The 21720-nt window shown below is 41.7% G+C and overlaps 3 protein-coding genes across 3 annotated transcripts in view; all 3 read right to left on the bottom strand.

The window, feature by feature from the left end:
- LOC113017716 (NACHT, LRR and PYD domains-containing protein 12-like) overlaps positions 1–21720 on the bottom strand; it is a 1242929-nt gene that overhangs the window by 251780 nt on the left and 969429 nt on the right. The window lies entirely within an intron of this gene.
- The window catches only part of LOC145419390 (protein NLRC3-like), a 250300-nt gene that overhangs the window by 27804 nt on the left and 200776 nt on the right, over positions 1–21720 (bottom strand). The window lies entirely within an intron of this gene.
- On the bottom strand, positions 1675–4448 carry LOC145423966 (protein NLRC3-like). Its single transcript, XM_080296808.1, has 2 exons — positions 3575–4448; positions 1675–3470 (listed from the first exon to the last, which is right to left on the bottom strand). Exons 1-2 carry the CDS (start codon positions 3846–3848, stop codon positions 1675–1677), a joined length of 2070 nt encoding a protein of 689 aa, XP_080152934.1. The 5' UTR covers positions 3849–4448.

Genomic DNA, 21720 nt, shown 5'->3' with positions numbered 1-21720 from the left:
TTTGATGGGTGAGGCTGACAGATAAAATGATTTCAAGTTGAGACATGAAGGGGACAAAAGTGCCAAAATGAATTAAATAAATACATCATTAAATAATTAATTAAAACTGTCAATACTTATTTAAATGTGTTGTAAATATTTATTTAATTATTTCCAATTTTAATTAATTATTGCCACATTTAATTAATTATTTAATGGTGTATTTAATTATTTCATTATGGCAGTCCTGGCGTTCCACAGCACCGTGCCATAAGGCAAAAGTGATAACTGGCTCGGGGACCAGGTCCCCAGATCTTAATCCAATTGAGAATTTGTGGTCAATCCTCAAGAGGCGGGTGGAGGAAACAAAAACCCACTAATTCTGACAAACTCCAAGAAGTGATTATGACAGAATGGGTTGCTGTCAGTCAGGATTTGACTGAGAGCACGCCCAGTCGAATTGCAGAGGTCCTGAAAAAGAAGGGCCAACACTGCAAATACTGACTGTTTGCATAAATGTCATGTAATTGTCAATAAAAGCCTTTGAAACGTATGAAGTGCTTGTCATTATATTTCAGTACATCACAGACACAACTGAAACAAAGATCTAAAAGCAGTTTAGCAGCAAACTTTGTGAAAACTAATATTTGTGTCATTCTCAAAACTTTTTGGCCACGACTGTACTTTCTTCTCACATGTCCATCACTCCTACTCTCGCCTGGATTATTTTTTGGTCAGCAGCTCACTGCTGAGTGACATCTCAGACACTGAGATGAAGACTTTGTTAAATATTTTTAAAAAAGAGTGGACTTAGGAAATACTGAACAAAATACCCCAAAAATTTGAACACAGTAACAAATTTGGTTGATTTTTAGCTAACCAGTTAAAAATAAATAAAGAAAAAACAACTATATGTGCTGTTAAAGATGATCTGGGAACACAATGTATGACCTGAAAGAATGAACAACATTTTTAGGGATTTCTATGAAACTTTATATTCACCACAAATAAACGCGTCTAAAAAAGACATTTAGTAGTTTCTTGACAGCGTAACTCTTCCAAAATTACTAGACAGTCAAGCAATGTCAGTGGATTCACCAGGTGACGCCGGGTGAACTCCAGGAAGCCCTGATAAGTATGCCCAATAATAAGGCTCCAGGTCCAGATGGCAGAATTCTACAAAGAATTCTGGACGATTCTGGCACCAGTTTTTTACAGAACGTTGTTGGAAATCAAAGAAAAGGGCAGACTTCCATCAAATATGAATTCTGCAAACATTAGTCTCCTGCTAAAACCAGGCAAAGACCCTGTACATCCCTCAAGCTATCGTCCAATATCCCTTATAAATGTAGACCTTAAAATAATCTGCAAAGCTCTCTCAAAGAGATTAGAGAAAATAACCCCCCTCTTAATTCATCCTGACCAAACTGGTTTCATAAAAGGTCGGCACTCATCAACAAATACACGTAGATTACTTAGTTTCATAGACTACTCATGCAGTAAAAACATCGAAACTACAATATTTTCTTTAGATGCAGAAAAAACGTTTGACAGAGTTAACTGGAAATGTTTATTTCCAACTTTACACAAATTTGGTTTTGGAAACTCTTTCAAAAATATTACACAACAGCTTGTGTCAGAACAAATGACCAAACATCCTCCAGCTTCTGCATTTCTGAATAACAAATCTTGGACTCACCGAGCCTTTCTGCAGTTCCTCACAGCTGGAATCAGTCTCTGTCGTCCCTCTGCTGATGTGTTGTACTTCTGCAGGTCCAACTCATCCAGAACCTCCTCTGACATCTGCAGCATGAAGGCCAGAGCTGAGCACTGGATCATAGTGAGTTTCTTCTTTGATCTGTTCTCTGACTTCAGGAACTCTTGGATCTCCTGGTGTAATGAGAGGTCGTTAATCTCCATCAGACAGTGGAAGATGTTGATGCTTCTGTCAGGAGAGATTTTAAGCTTCTTGTTATTCTTCAGGTTCTTGATGACACTCTGGATGGTTTCTGGACTGTTCTCTGTCTGACCCAGCAGACCTCCTAAGAGTCTCTGGTTGGACTCCAGACAGAGGCCATGAAGGAAGCGGACAAACAGGTCCAGACGACCATTTTTACTCCTGAAGGATTTTGTTAGTGTTTCCATCAAAAAATCATCCAGAGATGACTCTTTGTATTTTTTTCCCAAGAAGTTCTTCAGCACCTCTGTCTTCCTGTTGGTGAAACAGTGGAACATGTAGACTGCAGCCAGAAACTCCTGGATGCTCAGATGAACAAAGCAGTAGACTGGTTTCTGGAAGATCACACACTCTCTTTTGAAGATCTCTGTACAAACTCCTGAGTACACCGAGGCCTCTGTCACATCCAGACCACACTGTTCCAGGTCTTCTTGGTAGAACATGATGTTTCCTTTCTCCAGATGTTCAAACGCCAGCCTCCCCAGCTTCAGAAGAACTTCCCTGTCAGCCTCCGTCAGCTCCTGTGGACTCGTCTCATGTCCCTCGTGGTACTTGTTCTTCTTCCTCTTTGTCTGAACCAGCAGGAAGTGTGAGTACATGTCAGTCAGGGTCTTGGGCAGCTCTCCTCTCTGCTCTGTAGTCAACATGTGCTCCAGAACTGTAGCAGTGATCCAGCAGAAGACTGGGATTCTACACATGATGTGGAGGCTCCTGGATGTCTTCATGTGGGAGATGATTCTGCTGGACAGCTCTTCATCACTGAATCTCCTCCTGAAGTACTCCTCTTTCTGGGCGTCAGTGAAGCCTCGTACTTCTGTTAGCCTGTCAACACATGTAGGAGGGATCTGATTGGCTGCTGCAGGTCGGGAAGTTATCCAGACGAGAGCCGAGGGAAGCAGATTCCCCTGGATGAGGTTTGTCAGCAGCTGGCTGACTGATGACTTCTGTGTGACATCAGACAGCAGCTTCCTGTTGGTGAAATCCAATGAAAGTCTGCTTTCATCCAGGCCGTCAAAGATGAACAAAAGCTGAGAGACAGCCAGCTTCTCTGCTGTGACCTTCTGTAGTGTTGGATGGAAAACATGGAGCAGCTCCAGAAGACTGTACTGCTCCTCTCTGATCAGGTTCAGCTCCCTGAATGAAAGCAGAACCACCACACTGACATGTTGGTTCTCCAAGCCCTCTGCCCAGTCCAGAGTGAACTTCTGCACTGAGAAGGTTTTTCCAACACCAGCCACGCCGTTGGTCAGAACCACTCTGATGGGTCTCTGTTGGTCAGGTAAGGCTTTAAAGATGTCCTGGCACCTGATTGGAGTGTCATGGAGGGCGTCCATCTTGGAAGCTGTCTCCAGCTGCCTCACCTCATGTTGGCTATGAACCTCTTCACTCTGTCCCTCTGTGATGTAGAGCTCAGTGTAGATCCTGTTGAGGAGGGTTCTACTTCCTGTTTCATCACTTCCTTCAGTCACACGTTCACATCTCCTCCTCAGACTGATCTTATGTTCATCTAAAACCTCCTGAAGACCAACATCTGCTGAAAGAAAGAAAAACAGAAAGAAAACTCTTCAATGTCTGAACAACAACAAGAAGTCCAGTTTTCAGAAATGAGTCCATCAGCAGACAGATGTTCAGTCTTACTTTGTACACAGCTGCTCTGACTGGCTGTCTGCAGTCCAGCTCTGCTTCTGGATCTTTCTCCACACTGGGGACAGGACCAGTCTCCTGATGAAGCAGACTGGTCCCAGTATGAGGACATGCACTGTCTGCAGAACCAGTGTCCACAGCTGGTAGAGACTGGATCCTTCAGGACGTCCTGACACAAAGCACAGCAGGACAGCTGCTCCTCCTCACAGACACCACTCCTCTTCCTCTTCCTCCCTCTGTGAACACATTTCTTTATCACTAAAATCATTGACTGTCAGTGACAAACATCCAGATTTGATGACACTGTGCAGAAGCTCTGATGGTCACAGAGAAAAGTCAAAGTGGAGAAACTTGTGTTTGAGTTCAGAATCCAAGTTTCCTTTGCTGTTCCTGCCTGTCTTATTAAACACAGAGTGATCAGCCTACAAACTCCACAGTAAAAGCCTTCATCACAGAGCTGATTATGTCCTTCACTGGATGTACTGGAAGTTTGGGATCCATCACTTTCAACTGACCTTTGACCTCCTCTAAAAACTGTGGTGGAGCAGCGGTGTCATATTCAGAGCTTTCAGCTTTATTTTGAAAGAGTTCAGTCATCAGGAAGTGAACTTCTGGGTTCTGATTTCCTTTCTATTATTTTACAGAAGTGAAGAAGAAGAACTAAAAGCTTTGAAATGATCTGAGTGATATTTTTGAACATTGCCACCAAATTGAGTTCAGCCTCCAGCAGTAACTTTGTTTCATGATGCCTCCCTGATGATGTGATGTTTGATTACAAACCTGTTTATGTGTTAGACATTAATCACATGAACACAGGCAGAAAAAAGAAGCCAATGAAACAAATGACAGAAACGTGTTCATTCACTGCCATGATCCATATTTTCTATGTACAGATGTTTGTAAAGAACACGTGTGCAGCGCTTTGTTCTGAGGATCTGCTGTCAGCACACAGTGCAGCAATAACTACAACCACACGTTTCTGTAGATCCTGAACATCAGCCTGGAGGAATCTGACCTCAGGTCTGCACACAGAGGAGCTTCACCTCTGGGATGATGCTGGCTTCAGCTCCTTCTACAATCAGGCAGAAGCTTCTGCACCATCAGGACACAAACAGAGAGGAGCTTCTATCCTCAGACCATCCAAGTCCTAAATCAGAACATGCTCCCCTCATAGCATCACCATCAGGGTTTAAACAGGACCTTACATCATGTTCTTGTCTCACTGTCATATTTCAGATCATACCTGATTCATTATGACGTCACACGCTGCTACACTGATCCTGCTGCTTCATTACTGCTGATATTACTCTGCTCACTCTGTTCAGTTACTCTGTTTACATCACTTTGCTCATTTGCTTTGTTCTGCTTGCACTGCTCTGTCAGTACATGCTGTGCTAATGTGGCACAAAGCACTTTAACATTACATCTGCACAATGTTTCATTATTTCATTTAATGATTGTTTCTAATGTTTTGTCCAGTCACAGGAGCAGCTCAGCACATTTCACTGTGTTGTACGTGTATGACGATGCCTGTGACAAATAAACAGCCTCGGACTCTTCAATCTTCTGCATTTCTTTGGAGATCAGCTCAGTGGCCTGTTGAGACCATCTTTCTATTTCTGATGACTCAGTTCAGATTATTATCCTGATACTTTCTTTTAAAATGTGATGAAATCATTTATCTGATGTTCTGACACAAATACACCAAAACGATCCCAAACAGCACAAACCACCACGTTACACACAGTGTAATAAAAATACAGGCAACTACAAATAAAAACACTTTAAAAATATAAACTAAAATTACAAAGTGGTCACAGAATTTCAAACACCCGTAAATGAGTCAGCAGCTCTCTTACATGGTCAGCTGAGCTCCATGATTGAAGAACATTGTTGCTGCAGGTTCATGACTGAAATATGGAGGACCTATTTCTTTGGACCGGTCACTCCTCACAGACACACAGCTGGATGCTGGAGACTGTGACCTCTGACCTCTGCAAACACAAACACATCACATGAATTACAGATTAATCTCTGTTTAAAATCTTTTAAGCAGCTGCAAACACACAAACTGGATGATGTGATGGTTTCTGTCAGTAATAGTTGTCTCAGATTAGAGTACAGACGGCTGCAGAGACGTTCACAGCAACAGAGAAGAAATCATTACCTTGGATTGCATTACTACTACGATTGATACTAGCATTATCGTACCCGGACCACCATTAGGAATCATTTATGATGTCACTGGCAGAACATTTATAGAAACAACCTTTGAACTCTGAGTCAGCAGCTCTCTTACATGGTCAGCTGAGCTCCATGATTGAAGAACATTGTTGCTGCAGGTTCATCACTGAAATATGGAGGTGTGTTTCTGGACCAGTCACTCCTCACAGACACACAGCTGGATACTGGAGACTGTGACCTCTGACCTCTGCAAACACAACCACATTGCATTCATTTCACATCAATTAGTACACCACAAAAGGCATGCAAGGAACACAGTATGAAGGCAAACTTCTGGCTTCAATAACATTCAACAGGTCAGGTGGAAACTTTTCTCAGATTTGATTCATGTTTTTATAGAACGATCCAGCTAAAAAAATATACCATTAGGTCAGGGGTCAGCAACCTTCAGGACCCAAAGAGCCATTTGGAGCCAGTTTCCACGCAAAAGAAAACACTGGGAGCCACAAATACTTTTTGACATCTAGAATGAAGATAACACTGTATATACTGTTTTTTACCTTTATGCTTTGTGTGAACAACTAAGGTGTGTTGCTTATGAAATCCATGAAGTGCTACAGAGAAAATTACATGTTATTTATGTAATGAACACATTTGAACTCTTAAAGAAATATAACCAAAGGAAAGACACCCAGCTGAACTAAAATGATGTAGCAAACAAAAACTGCTGTGAGCCGCCACCCTTATATCTCCTTTGGGCTTTTGGAGCCTTGACCTGACTTTTAAAAAATAATTGGAAAAAAAGCTCTATGCTGCTGAAAGATGAAAAATAGATATTTGCAAAATTCTGCCTAAATATGTATTTTACCTGGTTAATGTGTGTGGCGGGGCGTGGTCTGCAGCGGCGAGGCGGACGCACCTGAGCGGCACCCGCAATCACGCCTCGCCGCCTTAACGTCTGTGCTGTTGTGTTGGTGTGTGTCGGGCTGTGAGCTGCAAAGCTACAGCCGGCTGTGTGCGTACAGCAACCGTGTGTGAAAAGTGGTCAATAAAGAGAAGCTGAAAAGCGAGTTCATGCAAACATCGTCGGGTCTGCCGTGATATGTTTACAACGGGACTTCTGCTCCTGAACCTCTGCGCACAGCGTCTGCAGGTCGGGGCTGTACGAAGTCACTTTCATCTTTACAGGACTGTAAGCTGTCGTCTGTGAGGCGTGAGCGGTGTTTGTTTTTAACATAGTTCACGGTGGAGAACAGCTGCTGACATAATGTGGATCCGAAGATCCATAATTGGCCTTCCTGGGGCTGAAAGTCTCGATAAATGCACGGCGTTTCGGCGGGTACACCGGCTTCCACGAGTGTGACGCTTATTTGAACGATCAAAAAATAAAAAAATATAATTTTATTTTTATATTTCAATATCACAATAATCTTCCAATTTAGAACTACAAGTTAAAAAAGAACATAAATAAAATACACTTCAGCTAAATACTTCTAATTTATTTTCCCAAACCACGAGGAGCCGCACTGTAAGGACTAAAGAGCCGCAGGTTGCCGACCCCTGCATTAGTGTTAGTCAATGTTGCAACTGAACTGAAAAACAAAAGATTTTGGTCAGGTCCAAAGAAACAAAGTCACTATTAATACAACACAACCCCCCCAAAAAGAGCCATGTAGACCCCGGGCTCTATGGGTCTTGTGCTCGGAGCTTGTTCCTGTGCTGCCATGATTAGTGCCTCTGTGCTGTCTTTCAGTCCAGCTTTGTTCAGCCACTGGTAGGATTTCTGGATGTCAGCCACTTCCTCTGCCTGCTGGTGGTGCAAACTGTGTTGTTCTGAGTTTCATTGGACGTCTTTGTCCAAAGCACCAGACAAAGGGCAAAGTAGATGCATTTGCATCAGCAGGAAAATACACCCCAAACTAGCATCATCATTATACAACTTTAACAACTGCCACTAAATGATACTTCATACACAGACCAGTGTTAGGTTAAGTTATGATGTCACTGGCAGAACATTTATAGAAACAACCTTTGAACTCTGAGTCAGCAGCTCTCTTACATGGTCAGCTGAGCTCCATGATTGAAGAACATTGTTGCTGCAGGTTCATCACTGAAGTGTGGAGGAACTTTTTCTTTGGACGAGTCACTCCTCACAGACACACAGCTGGATGCTGGAGACTGTGACCTCTGACCTCTGCAAACACAAACATCAATAACTGATCAGTTCTCTCTGACAGCCATATGATCAGCTGATCCCTCTGTGATATTGTGTCTGTCTCATAACGCTGACAGGTCAGCCAATCATCAGCGGTTTTTTCTGTCTCTGAATGAACTCAGTTTGTTCTCAGCTCTTCTCTCTGATTCTGCTGCACTGACTTCACTTAAACTTACAGAGTTCAGATCTTAGCAAGAAAACAAGTCAATAAAAATCAAACTCAGATCAAACAGTTTGAACCAATCACAGATCAATGATTCTGTCATGGTTATGTTGAAATGACTAATAAAGTTAGTAGTGTTCTTACATTATTGCTGCAGGTCCATGACTGTAAGGTGGAGGTGTTTGTGTAACTCCGTCACTCCTCACAGACACACAGCTGGATGCTGCTCCGTCCTCTTCCTCCATCTTCTTGATGTCAGGGTGGAGTTAGTCTGAGAGGTAAACACACACACTCAGAGGTGCTGTTGTACTGGAAGCATCACACTGACGGCTTTCTAATGTTGGAGCTTTGGCCCTAAAGTCCAAACCAGTTATTTTAGAGGCTCAAAGTCTTTAAAAAACACCAAAACCATCACATTATTTAATAAGTACATGATCAGGTGGATGAAGGAACTCAGTGTGTTTGGGATCATCATCATGGTGAGGAGCCCACATGTTACGGCTCCTTTGGAGAGAAGCTGAGGATCACTGCAGGAAGTGAGCTCATGAAACCAAACTGCTGTTTGTGAGCAGGATGACTCTGTTATTGGACCTGCTCTGTGTTCTACATATGATCAATACTTCAAATATCTGTAAACATCTCATCTTATATTTGTTGCACTTGGTCACATCTGTCTTTAAAAATAGATTTTTAATGTCACTGAGAGTTCTTTTCTACCTTTATTGATTTATTTTGGAATAAATTAAATATAAAGGTGCCAAAAACTGCCTGCAGCTTCTGCTCTGTGACAGGAAACTACTGTCAGGCTCAAAATGACTTCAGATTATTCATCACAGAGTGTTTATAGATCACAGGACACGTTACAGTTTTACAGCCTCACGGACATAAAACTCTTAAAGTTTGTTTCTGAAGGGATTTTCAGATCAGACCTGATGTTTCTGCCTACAGCCTGTTTACCGATATAATCAATATCAGACATCAGAGCAACAGAAACCTCGGTGATCAGGACGCCGGGACTGAGAACAGGAAGTCGCTCAAACGTCGCACTTTCATAAAGTCAGCCTGAACTCCACTCACAGAGTTTCTGTCGCCATTTTAGTTTTAAAACCCGTCGTGATAAGGGCGGGTCTTACTGTGAACCTGCGCGCTCATTGGCTAATAACTTGAGATTGACAAGTCGTTATCCAATGAGCGCGCGGCTTCTCCCAACATAAAGTAGTTTCCTTTGAAAAACCAAAGTCTGATTATTTTTGCCTCCACTGACGGAGCCTGTTGTTCCCGCCACAGAGACACAGTAATGTCAGAGCGGTGTTAACACTCACCTGCCTCAGCACAGCTCTCACTCTCCTCCTGCTCTCTCAGCTAAACTCACTTCCTCTCTACTTACAGGAAACCAGCGCTCAGAGGAGCCGACCGGCCTCACGTTTCACCCACAGACACGAACAGCGTGGAATTATTTTATGTCATAAGAAGAAACATATTCATGTTAACACTCACCTGCCTCAGCTCCACCTTCCTCCTCCTGCTGCTCTGAACGGAGGATCAACACTTTCACTTTCACTGCTCCTCCCTAAACACAGAGGATGCTGGGACTTGTAGTTTTTACCTTGTGTGATATTTATGGCTGTGACACTAAATCACAGCACGAAGACTTCCTGCAAACATGTCACAGGCGATAAAAGTTTCACATTAAAGGTGAAGTTATTTTTCTGTCTCATGTTCAATAAACAGTGAGCTGGGAAAACTGAAGAACAGACTTCAGACGTTCCCTGCAGAGTTTCTGCTGCTCGGTCGTCTGCATGTTGCTGAGACTGAGCTGATGATGAAGCTGTGACGGGTTTATGGCACGTTTGGTTGTGGAGAAGAGTTTTACTGCCGGTGCAGGTGAAATGATCAGAGGTTACAGCCTCTGGTTAAAGTGGAGGCAGCGATCAGGACGGCTGAGCAGCAGAGGTCTCGTGGGTCCTAAAGTGTAAAAGCATCAGAATCAGAATCAGAAAGGGTTTTATTGCCAAATGTTGAGCAGGTTTACAACATTAGGAAATTGCTGCGGTGCTTCAGTGCAAACATACTGTCATAAATTACGCTTAAATAGACATGAAAATAAAAATAAGAATAAGAATTAAAAGTGCTAAGTAGATAAATATATACATGATATATACATGAGTGCAGGTGGTGATCAGTGCCAAACATGGAATGATGCAGTGAACACAGCATAGGGTCATGTGTTAGTGGTGGGAACAGTCATACGGTTATTGTTCATGAGTCCAACAGCAGAGGGGAAGAAACTGTTCTTATGGCGAGAGGTTCTGGTGCGAATGGACCGGAGCCTCCTGCCTGAGGGGAGCAGGTCAAACAGACTGTGTCCAGGGTGAGAAGGGTCAGCTGAGATCCGAGCTGCACGCCCCAGTGTCCTGGAGGTGTACAGGTCCTGCAGAGATGGGAGTCTGCAGCCAATCACCTTGTCAGCAGAGCGCACAACACGCTGCAGTCTCTGTTTGTCCCTGATAGTGGCTCCAGCGTACCACACAGTGATGGAGGAGGTGAGGATGGACTCGATGATTGCAGTGTAGAACTGCATCATCGTCCGTGTTGGCAGGTTGAATTTCTTCAGCTGCCTCAGGAAGTACATCCTCTGCTGGGCTTTCTTAATGACGGAGGTGATGGTGGGCTCCCACTTCAGGTCCTGGGTGATGGTGGTACCCAGGAAGCGGAATGAGTCCACAGAGGTGATGGGGGTGTCAGTCAGGATGATGGGGGGGAGTGGAGCTGTGTGCGTCCTGAAGTCCACAATAATCTCCACTGTCTTCTGGGCATTCAGCACCAGGTTGTTGTGGCTGCACCAGGACACCAGACGTTCAACCTCCCTCCTGTAGGCAGACTCATCCCCGTCCGAGATGAGTCCAATAACGGTGGTGTCATCAGTGTTAGTAACACAAAGATCACAGAATGGGATCATCCACACAACACTAACATCTAAATCCACGGCAGGAACTCTTCCAGTGTCCTGAAAAATCTGTGTGCACGATGCTGAGATTAAAATCTGTCTGCTCATCTTAATGCAATATTTACTAAAGTCTGGTAGAAGTTTTACTGATTTCCAGTCCACTTAGCAGACGTGTGGATAGGTGCTGGGTTGTAGAGCAGACTGAAAGCTTTAAGTTCATCCTCTGATTAAAAACTCAGACCCACAGATACAGGAAGTATAATGCTGGTGTAAGACAGGAAACGGCAACACGGCAGCCATCTTTTTCCTCCCATGATGACCAGTGTCCCAGCAGAAGCTGGGGTTTGTTAGATCCTGTTCGATCCAGAGGAAACAGGCTAAAAGAGTCGATCAGGGGGGATCATGGTTTTATTATGTGCTCGTTATGATTGAAGCTCTGGTTGTGTGTTAGAGACAGAACCTGCAGATTCCTCCACTCTGCCTCCTCCTCTGCAGGAATCAGCCTCTTGGCTGGTTTTATTCACCAACGTGAATAAAATCATCAAACTAATCCAAGTTCATTGTGAAATGCCTGAAAATGGAGGAATAAATCTGTCAGTTACCGTATAAAGTTTGAGTTTGTCAGTGTTTTACACGGAGACGGTCGTCAGATGTTGAATGTTTAGCATGAATGTTCCACATCTGGAGAAACCTTCAAGATTAAAGCCAGTGAAAAGTGAAGAGTTTCTGCAGCAGCCGCACTTCCTGCAAATCTGTTCTTTCAAAATAAAGTGAAGAGTCTAAAATTATATTCACGACAGGTTTAAAGGTGAAGGTGGTCACATGGTTTTAGTGGAATGCCTACGTGGGCGCGTCTGAGTGATTTTGATTCAGATTCGTGCAGCGTGGAGCAGTAAACACTTGTTTTTGTTCATCTGGACTCATGAAGGATTCCAGTTAGCACATTTCCAGCCAATGAAACGTAACTACAGATGAAGACAAACACATTTAAGCTGCCTGACTCTCGAGTGTGGGTGCGTGTTCCCATTTTCAGTCTGTTTTAGTTTTCAGTTTAGAGGAACGCTGCAAACTCACAAAAACTTCTTTCTTGTGAGGTTTTGTTGTCAGACTGATAAAAGCAGCAGCAGCTGGTGTTTGATGAGCAGACGTGTGTTTCCTGTTCTGTAATAATCAGCTTGTTACCATCACATAATGAACTCAGCCGTGACCAATGAGGCCGTCCTTGTGCGGTTCTCTGGCGCTGATTCTGACTGTGACCTTCACCTCTGCAGGGTCGCCTCTGCTCGTGGCTCAGCTCGTGTTTGTCAGGCTGACAAAATAAAAGCTTCTTCATTTCTGTGGCTGAAGAGGAGTCTGCTCTTCTTCACCAACAGGAAGTGAAACATTTCTCACTGATTCTGAAATCTTCACTTGTCTCACAAATTCACAGTAACACACACACACGGTTGTGTTTTCATATCCTTGTGGGGACATCTATTTGACATCATGCTCTCCTCAGCCTTTTACTCTAACCATTAAGACTGAATGCCTAACCCTGACCTGACTGTCCCTGACACTAAAACCACATTCTGAGTCTCACAAATGTCTTCAAACTTGTGGGGACGGGCATTTTGGTCCCCACAAAGACATGTAAACATGCACACACACAGGTATTAATGACCTCACAGGTTCATGTTTGGGGCTTTTAGCATCTTTGTGTGTCGCTCAGATTTAATTCACTCTTGTTTTGAGGTTTTGTGCCTTTTTGTTTCATTCTTTGTGCGTTTATTTTCTCTTTAAGCCTTTCAGGACTCGTGCTGTTGGCTTTTTCCTGGTGTGTTATTATTATTTTTCATTTCTAAACTTATTGTAAAAGAAGGACCGATGGAACATTTATGTGAAAATAAACATGATCATTTAATGTTTTTGTCAATCACAGTGTTGGGACTAACGCGTTATTAAGTAACACGTTACAGTAACTACGTTATTATTGTGGTAACGAGCACGGTAACTAGTTATTATACTAAAATCAGGAACGCGTTAGTCGTTACTGGGATTTAGATAGGCTCGTTATTCGTTACTCCGTGTGGTGGCTATCGCGGAGCTTCCACAGATTCAGTAACATTAGCAAGTGGTGGAGGCAGCAGGTGGAGGAGGGAAAGGGGGATGCAGAAGGAAAAGAGACCCGAGGCAGCCGCCGGTCCAAGTGTGAACTGAACTTCAGGTAAGAAGTTATGACCTGCAGTCTCTCTGGGTCAGATATGAACCAAGTTTAGGTGGAGTTTATTTTCGTTATGCTGACTTTTTCCGTACTGCATACTAGCTAGCATGACAGAGTTTCTATACAGCTGGGTGGTGCTATGAAGTTAATGATGTTGAACTTTATTTCGTTCATAAGTTATTAGAGTTGCCAACCGTCTCATCTGGTATTCAGAGAAAATATTACGCATTTCTTATTGAGGTGAAAAGGAACAGTTAGTCCCGTAATTCAGCTACAATGAAAAAGGCACAAAGCTGGAGTTATTCTGTGTCTTTGCTGCACAGCTGCCTCTTCTTCTTTCATTCTCTCCCCCTCCCTCTCCTGTTTCTACTTCAATCATGAAAACTGATCAATGATCAGCTGATCGTTTCTCTTGTTTGTTTATCGCCCACTTTGCATCAGAAAGAGGAAACCAGCGGAGTTCACGTTAAACAACAGCAGCACGTTTAAGCTTGATCAGCTGTTGTTAGAATTTATTTCATATTAATTTCTAGTATCAGCTGATGTTTGCTGGAGCCACAGCTGTAAAGCTGCTGGTCATGATGTCGGTTTGGTTATGTGGTGAGAGGGAAACATGAAGATGAAACCAGGAGATGTCCTTACTGAATCATCAGAGCTGTGATGGAGAAACAGGTTTACCTTTTAGGTGACATGGATGAGTTGAAGGGAAGTTATGAACTGTTTCTGAGAGACAAATAACACCAGGATCCTTTTTTAGGTAGCTGACAGCTGGTAACTGTGCAGGGGCGGGTCTAGCAAAGTTTTGCCAGGGGGGCCAGGTAGGGCATTAACAGGGAAAGGGGGGCACAAAGAAATACTTTTCTTTCTTATTCTCGTTTAAAATGTCTCGCTTTTAAAAAATCATTATCTGAATCTTACAACAAACGATTGATAGATTGATACATATATACCATCAAGACAGTGAGCATCACTGTCACAACAGCGTTTGTTTTCATTCAAAGGCTTTAGGATTTTTGCTATAATGGTGAGCCGGTCTCTAGTCAAAATGCCCAGGCTGATTTTTTTGTCCCAGTCCAGCTCTGTATGCAGCTCATCTGCAGTCTGGTGTTACCTACATCTTCCTATTCAGAAGGCAGAATTTCCGAGTTCTGAGTACAGTCGAAAGCACCACGACTGCAGTTTTTGTGTTGGATGTAAAAGGTAGGTGGCACAGTGCACTTGTGGCAGGTAAGCAAGCTAGAAGACTGGCAAAGTTATGGAAGCAACACATTAACAAGAGAATTCTGAGTAAAACCAAAGTTACTTTCCCTAGTAACTAGTTACTTTGAAAGTAACGAGTAACTTGAAGTAACTGAGTTACTTTTGATAGAAGTAACTAGTAATGTAACTAAGTTACTAATTTAAAGTAACTTACCCAACACTGGTCAATCATTAAAAATAAATCCTGGTCTTTCATTTTGCTGCTGCATTGTTCACAGAAACACATATTTTCCTGTTTCTTTCTGTTTGTGTGTTTCTGCTTTTGCCTGTTTAGCGCTGCTGAGCAGGAAAACCCAGACGAACAAAAACCTCTTTTAAGTAAATGTTTGAGTCACTTTGGGTCTGAAATGTAAAAATCTGCAGACTGAAACAGATTTGAAGGCATCACAGGAACAGCCTCACATTCAAAACATGAAAGAGAGGACTTTTATTTTGAAACACTCAGGAAATGACAGAGGGAAAGTTTTTTAATTAAAACAAATTATTAGTTTATGCATTCTAAGTTCATACAACCACCAAAACTATGATGATCCTCCTTCTCCCTAAGATGGCAAACTGAAACACAAGTTTCCTTGTGGCTCAGGAAACTAACCACTCCAAGTTGGTGACTTTTGGAGATTTATTTTCCTGGATGATTGAGAATGCATCAAGACGAACACAAAAGGAAGTTCACCGCTTTTAGCAGCCCCCCCCCAGGCAAACAAAGAGGCAGTTGGCAGTTAGAAATCAGCAATCATTCACACACCCCCACTCCCCTCCAGAATTCTCAGGTAACAACCTAATTTACATATGAATGACTAGCCAATTTAGCTTCCACTTGGCTGAAGCTAAAGCCTAGCTAAAAGCCTACCAGCCATTTGGCAACTCAGCCTATCACACGTCCACGTCTCTCCTTGTTTCGTCTTTTATTATGAAAGGGTTGTGTTTCCATGTTCAGTGTGTTTCATTTTGCTTCCCCTGTGGTGTCAGGTTCATTTGTGTCAGCTGTGTTTCCACTTCCCTCCTTTCTCTTCTGTGTATTTAAGTCCGCTGTCTTCCTCTGGGCAGTGTTGGTGCGTTTTCCTCCGTTCACGTTATTCCGGGTTTCAGGTTATCTCCTGATTCTGTTTAGGTCCATGTTCATGTTCATGTTTTTTCATCAGAGTTTCTCGCATGCACCTCCTCGGATTCATGTTCATGTTTTTCTTGTCATAGTTGTCATAGTCATACCGAGTTATTCCCAGGATAGGTTTTAGTTTTAGTTTCCGCCCCTGTTTGCTGGGCCTTGTTTTGTGTTCGTGTTTTTCAACCTAATGAATGGTTTGTTTTTTTGTTAAGATTCAGTTCCATCTCTCCCTTGTCTGCTTCCGGGTTCATATTGCAATCACATCAGCCACAGTGACAATAAACTTATTTTGATTTTTAACTTTCTTTATTTTTTCAACAATATTATGTATATATAAACATTTTGCATCTTACAATATAAAGCCTGGATCCTGCACATATTGCACTTTGAACTTGAACTGTGTTGTCTGTTTATTGGAGATTGTACTACTTGAATTCATTATCCTGGTGATATAACACATTAATTCTCCATTTGGAATCAATATAGTATATAATACAGTATCTGTCTATCCATCTATATAGCTATTGAATTGAACTGGAGTGAATGGAAGAGAATTAAATAATGGATTTCATGTTCATGTTTATCTATGTTGTAACAGTGACGACTTGAGACATCTGTTTGGCACTATATGAAGAGAATTAAATAAAATTTAAATAAAAATGATATTAACTGTATTTATACATTTTATATTTTTGGATGAGACACTGTCAGTGTGCTGTTATATAACTCAGTATTTTTAAGGCCTGACTGGTGGCATTGGTGCCCATTGCTTTACTGTGCTGTTGGATGTGTATGTGGGCTATCCCTTGTACCTGACATTTGATTGGGCATCACTGTGTTGCTATGGTATGATCCTGGTAGTTGTTGTTAATAAAACAATAACAAATTCAAATTCAAACATTGCTGCATTCTTCTGTCACTGAGGATTCCAAACCTGCACTCAGTCTCCTCATTACTTTGGTATTGAACAGACAAACTTTGGAGCTCCTGCAAACTTTATTCACAAACTGCAAATATTTTACACAAATCTGCGACTGACAACAAGCACAGAGACTTCAAACAATCACTGAAGTAAGCACTGAAAGATTTACTTTAAAACAACAATGATTAAGACCTTTTTCGTGAGGTTGTTTTCCCTTGATTGCCAGCTGTTACTGTTTTTATCTTCATATCTTTCATATTTGTCCACCTAAACAATGCTTTAATGATACAGTTTGAGAAGTTTGATATGAATTTATCCAACTGACTTGAAAATGAAACTGACAACTGTCCTGTAATCTTACACAGAGAAACCAAATCCTGCGTCTTTGCCTTGACAGACGCCTAAAATGGCTCGAGCTGTGGTAAGTTACCCTTCACTGTGTCTGTTTCTAAACATTAAATCATGTGAATTTTTAAAGAAAAATCCAACAACAACAATAATAATATGTAACAGAGCAAAACGTCAGATGACTTAAATGTTCCTCTGCAACACAAAGTCAAAGTCTGCCTCCTCCACAGGCAAAGGAGAAGCTCCCACGCTCATCCAGTGCAGACCGTTGTGCTCTGGACAATGAAGTTCCCGCTTTCATGTTCCGACCTATCAGCGCACCTGCATGTGAGCTCCTAAGTCCACCACCTGCTGATGCCAGCCTTCAGTCGAAGGACACAGACAAGATCATGCATCCAGATTTGAAAAACGATCATTCATCCCTGGATGATGACGTGACATTTTTCATGTGTCCTACTGATGTTCCTCTGCCTCCGAGACCTCCACCCACTGCAGAGTTAGGTCTCTGCAGAAAGCGCAGATATTCTACTGCTTTTTCTGTTAATGATGAAGAGGAACATTTGATGCCCAAACGCATGAGGCTGATGAGTTGGGATGTCTCTAAGTCTCCAGCTGCTGAGAAGGAGTATGTTTGCTTTACGTGTCCTGAAGACAAGAGGTCTGAGTTACCTCTCAGCTCCCTCCAAGGCCATCCACCATCACAGGTCAATAATAATGACACTGACCAGTGTACCATTCTGCTGCCTCCTGAAATCCCAGTGCCTCCACCCACTGCAGAGGTAGGTCTCTGCAGAAAGCGCAGATATTCTACTGCTTTTTCTGTGGAGGATGAAGAGGAACATTTGATGCCCAAACGCATGAGGCTGATGAGTTCTGATGTTCCAGTTTCTTCAAATCCTCCACCTGCTGATGCCAGCTTCCATGCAAAGTACACTGACAAGATCATTAATCCAGATTTGAAAAATGATCATGCATCCCTGGATGATGAAGTGACATTTTTCATGTGTCCTAGCGATGTTCCTCTGCCTCCGAGACCTCCACCCACTGCAGAGGTAGGTCTCTGCAGAAAGCGCAGATATTCTACTGCTTTTTCTGTTAATGATGAAGAGGAACATTTGATGCCCAAACGCATGAGGCTGATGAGTTGGGATGTCTCTAAGTCTCCAGCTGCTGAGAAGGAGTATGTTTGCTTTACGTGTCCTGAAGACAAGAGGTCTGAGTTACCTCTCAGCTCCCTCCAAGGCCATCCACCATCACAGGTCAATAATAATGACACTGACCAGTGTACCATTCTGCTGCCTCCTGAAATCCCAGTACCTCCAAGTCCTGCCCCTGTTGGAGTTCTAGAAACTGTTGATTTTCCTTTTGTTGATAATTAAATACATGTTTGTGATAATAAATACATTTTTGAGCAAATACATGTTGAGATGATTCGGTTGCTTATGATGGTTATTGAAGGAAACTGTTTCCAGGGCCTACTCCGTGGATCGGCTTCCTCCGAGGCGTGGACGTCTATCAGCAGAGAATGTACCTTCACCTATCAGCAGAGAATGTCCCTTAGTCTGTAACACAGTCAAATATATTCTCAAGTAATATTCAAGCATGCCATTCAGCGTGTTAGTACGAGCAGCTCGGGAGCAGCTTGGGAGAACAAGAAAACAGAGACTGCTTTAGATTGTCTTCCCAAAGTGACTCAACTTTATTCACAAGTACAACAGTTTATATAGAGGGTAAAATTCATGAGACAGCAGATTTATCAGTTTAAACCAGTACAGACCAAGATAAGGCAGCGTCTTCCTGCCCTTGGGTGAAGAAGCATCCTTTGTGTAGTTTATTAGTTCAGCTACAATTGTGATTATCTCAGCGACATATTTTCAAGGCACAAAACGAAGAGTTCTTTCATTAGTGAAATCTGAAACAAACCATTTGGCCTTCAACAGGCGTCTAAAAGATTAAGAAACTAATGTAGCTGAGGGAGTGATCTCTGTGGTATTTCAACCTTGTTGAATGACAGAGTTTTCCTGTATAATGTCACTATAAAACAATATCCAGTAAATGCTCCCATGGTACTAAAATACCTAACAGTTATAATTATCCAAACAGTATTATTCCTAATAAGATCTTTACTTTTTATACTTATTTTCTCCATGACCTATTTTGATGTCTATTTTGAAGATCCACTTATATCATGACAGTATGCTTATTCTCAGTAGAGTGTATAGCCACATCTGAAGAAAGAATCAATTAAAGTCACTCATTAACAACTTACCACATACGCCGGAGCTGAATTCAAGATGTAAGCAGACGTTTCACAGATATCTTGGTTGTCTTTCCATTTCCTACACTAACAGTATCCTGAGAATTGGCTTATAGAGCTGATATAAAGGTGAAATTTGATGACTTAATCGAAGCATCATCAGCTTAAATGCAAATGAATCCACTGTACTTGAGGTAACCTAACACTGACCATGAACGCCACAATCACTGTGCGCCAGTCCAACACAGTGCTTTACTGTGAACTCACCACAGTACTGCAAACTAAAGTGTTTATCTTCCAGTCCAATCCAATCCATCTTTATTGAGAAAGCACTTTAAAAAACCCAGGACAAAACCAAAGTGCTGTACAGTAAATGAGTTAAGAACAATAGAATAAAACATAACAGTAAAAAAATAAAACACATAATACATAAAAAATGTAAACAGCCCTATATTTCAAAACAAGATAAAACAGCAAAAATAAACTAAAAAACTCAAACTAAAAACCAACATCTTACAAGGTGTCAAAGGTCAGGGTGAAGAGATGAGTTTTCAGGAGTGATTTAAGAACAGGCAGAGAAGAAGCCTGTCTAATCTCTAAAGGCAGATCGTGTCACAGTTTCAGAGATGCTGCAGCAAAAGCACGATGTCCTCTAAGTTTACGCTCAGTCCTGGGAACATTCAGGAACAGCTGATCAGCTGACCTGAGACAGCGGGTGGGTTTATAAGACTGTGGCAGCTCAGAGAGTTAAGATGCAGCTAGGTCATGGAGAGCTTTAAGAGACATTAATACCAATAAGCTGCTAACATGATGTTGTATTTTATTTACATGTCTGTTTTAGCACTTTAACATTTGCATCTGTCTAACTGGCTAACCATGCAAGACTATTGTAAGCATTGCTCGGTAATAGTGCGACATTTTGGACCCCAGGAGGTCCTTCTGTATCTGCACGATGTTTGACCTGCAGTCTTTATAGCCGCCTATGTATATTCTTTTAAACCTTTTTATTGTTTTTAAATGATAGTTACGGACCAAATGTTAAACTATATAGTTGAATATATAGTTAAAGTGTTTCTCTAGATACAGAGAAAGGTTTTACATCAAAAGGTCATCTGTCTGCATATAAAACAGAAGCTTTCATGCAGATGCACTTCCTGTTTACAGACTTTGAGGTTTAGGTAGTGACGGGGGTGATTTACTGAGCGTGTAAGTTTTCCTCCTGTCAACACACTCTACAATGCCGCCCACATGCCACTCCTGTCCAGTCTTGAAAGCAAAACATGTATGTATAGTATAAAATGGTGAAATGCTGATTTCCATGTTTCAATTGAATCACTTGATTGTAATCAATTGATTGCAGAGACTTTTGTCAAGACCCTATAGAATCAGAAGTCCCGTGAACATGCACTAATAAAAGCTGCAGTTGTAATAGGGGATAAAGTAGTGTGCACAATGTGTGTTTGGATAAGATGTCAGTAATGCATTCACATTAAAATCACAGGGTTTCTTTCTTTTTCTTATTTTTCTTACATATCATGTAAAAAAAACACTCCTGCAACATTTTTTCTCTGCCACAGATTTAGGAGAGGAAGAGTCCAGCATTTCAACACCTGTGCAAATGTTAGTTTATTTGATAGGTGCATCAGTAGTAATTATTTAAATTAGAGTTTTCAGCAGTGTTGTTGTATTTACAGCAAAGTGCCTGCAAAGTGTAAAAACTAATTAACTGATGATACTAGACCCTTAAAAGAGATAAACACCACTAGTCAAGTCATAATGGCTACTTACAAATACATAAGCACTCAACACAACCCACACAGTGATCTAATGCACAAAAACAAAGGAGACTTAAACTGGCTGAATCAATTACTGTAAAGAAAACATGGAGGAAGGCTTCCTGTGGCGTCTGGCTGCAGTATAGGTCATAAACCTGCCTCCTGCATTACAGCAGACAGGTCAGGGGTCAAATGAAAAGCAAAATGTTTACCTCAGATTAGGGATGCACCGATACCACTTTTTTGGAAACCAGTACGAGTACGAGTACTTGCATTTCAGTACTCGCCGATACCGAGTACTTAATAAAAACATGATTTAAATTTACAGGTAACAGCTTTAGTCCTATAATTTAACAACAAACAAACAAGGGACTGGTTTGGAATTAAGAACATTTATTTAAAATAAAAGCATGTTGTATGCAACATATTACAGAATAAATAATTATAAAAAAAATGTAAACAGTGACAGTGCAACTCAAGTATTTTTCAGTTTATTTTAAACTCTGCCGCTTTGGACAACACAAGGGGCATTAATAAACATCTTTGCCATTTAGTGCACAATATGTGAATAAACTAACAACATCCACTGACATAGAACTGTGGCAGTCAGTGCAGCTGAGGTAGGTATTAACATCAAGTCTAAGATGACTCACTAAATGGAGAGAAACAGTGAGTGGCAGGGTTTTTTAAGAAAAGTAGCTTTTCTGCATCATCAGCAGTCAGACTGTTTCTGTTTTCATCTATAATGTGTGACACTGAGCTAA

This window comes from Astatotilapia calliptera, chromosome 23, assembly GCF_964374335.1.
Source record: "Astatotilapia calliptera chromosome 23, fAstCal68.1, whole genome shotgun sequence".
NCBI classification, from domain to species: Eukaryota; Metazoa; Chordata; class Actinopteri; order Cichliformes; family Cichlidae; genus Astatotilapia; species Astatotilapia calliptera.
The sequence above is the reverse complement of the archived record's forward strand: the minus strand, read 5'-3'. Positions and strand labels throughout refer to the sequence as shown.

Coding starts and splice junctions, on each gene's coding strand:
- LOC145423966 (XM_080296808.1), bottom strand. CDS start 3,848: ATGATTTTAGTGATAAAGAAATGTGTTCACAGAGGGAGGAAGAGGAAG. Junction 3,471..3,574: donor TCAGAGCAGCTGTGTACAAA/GTAAGACTGAAC, acceptor TCTTTCTTTCAG/CAGATGTTGGTCTTCAGGAG.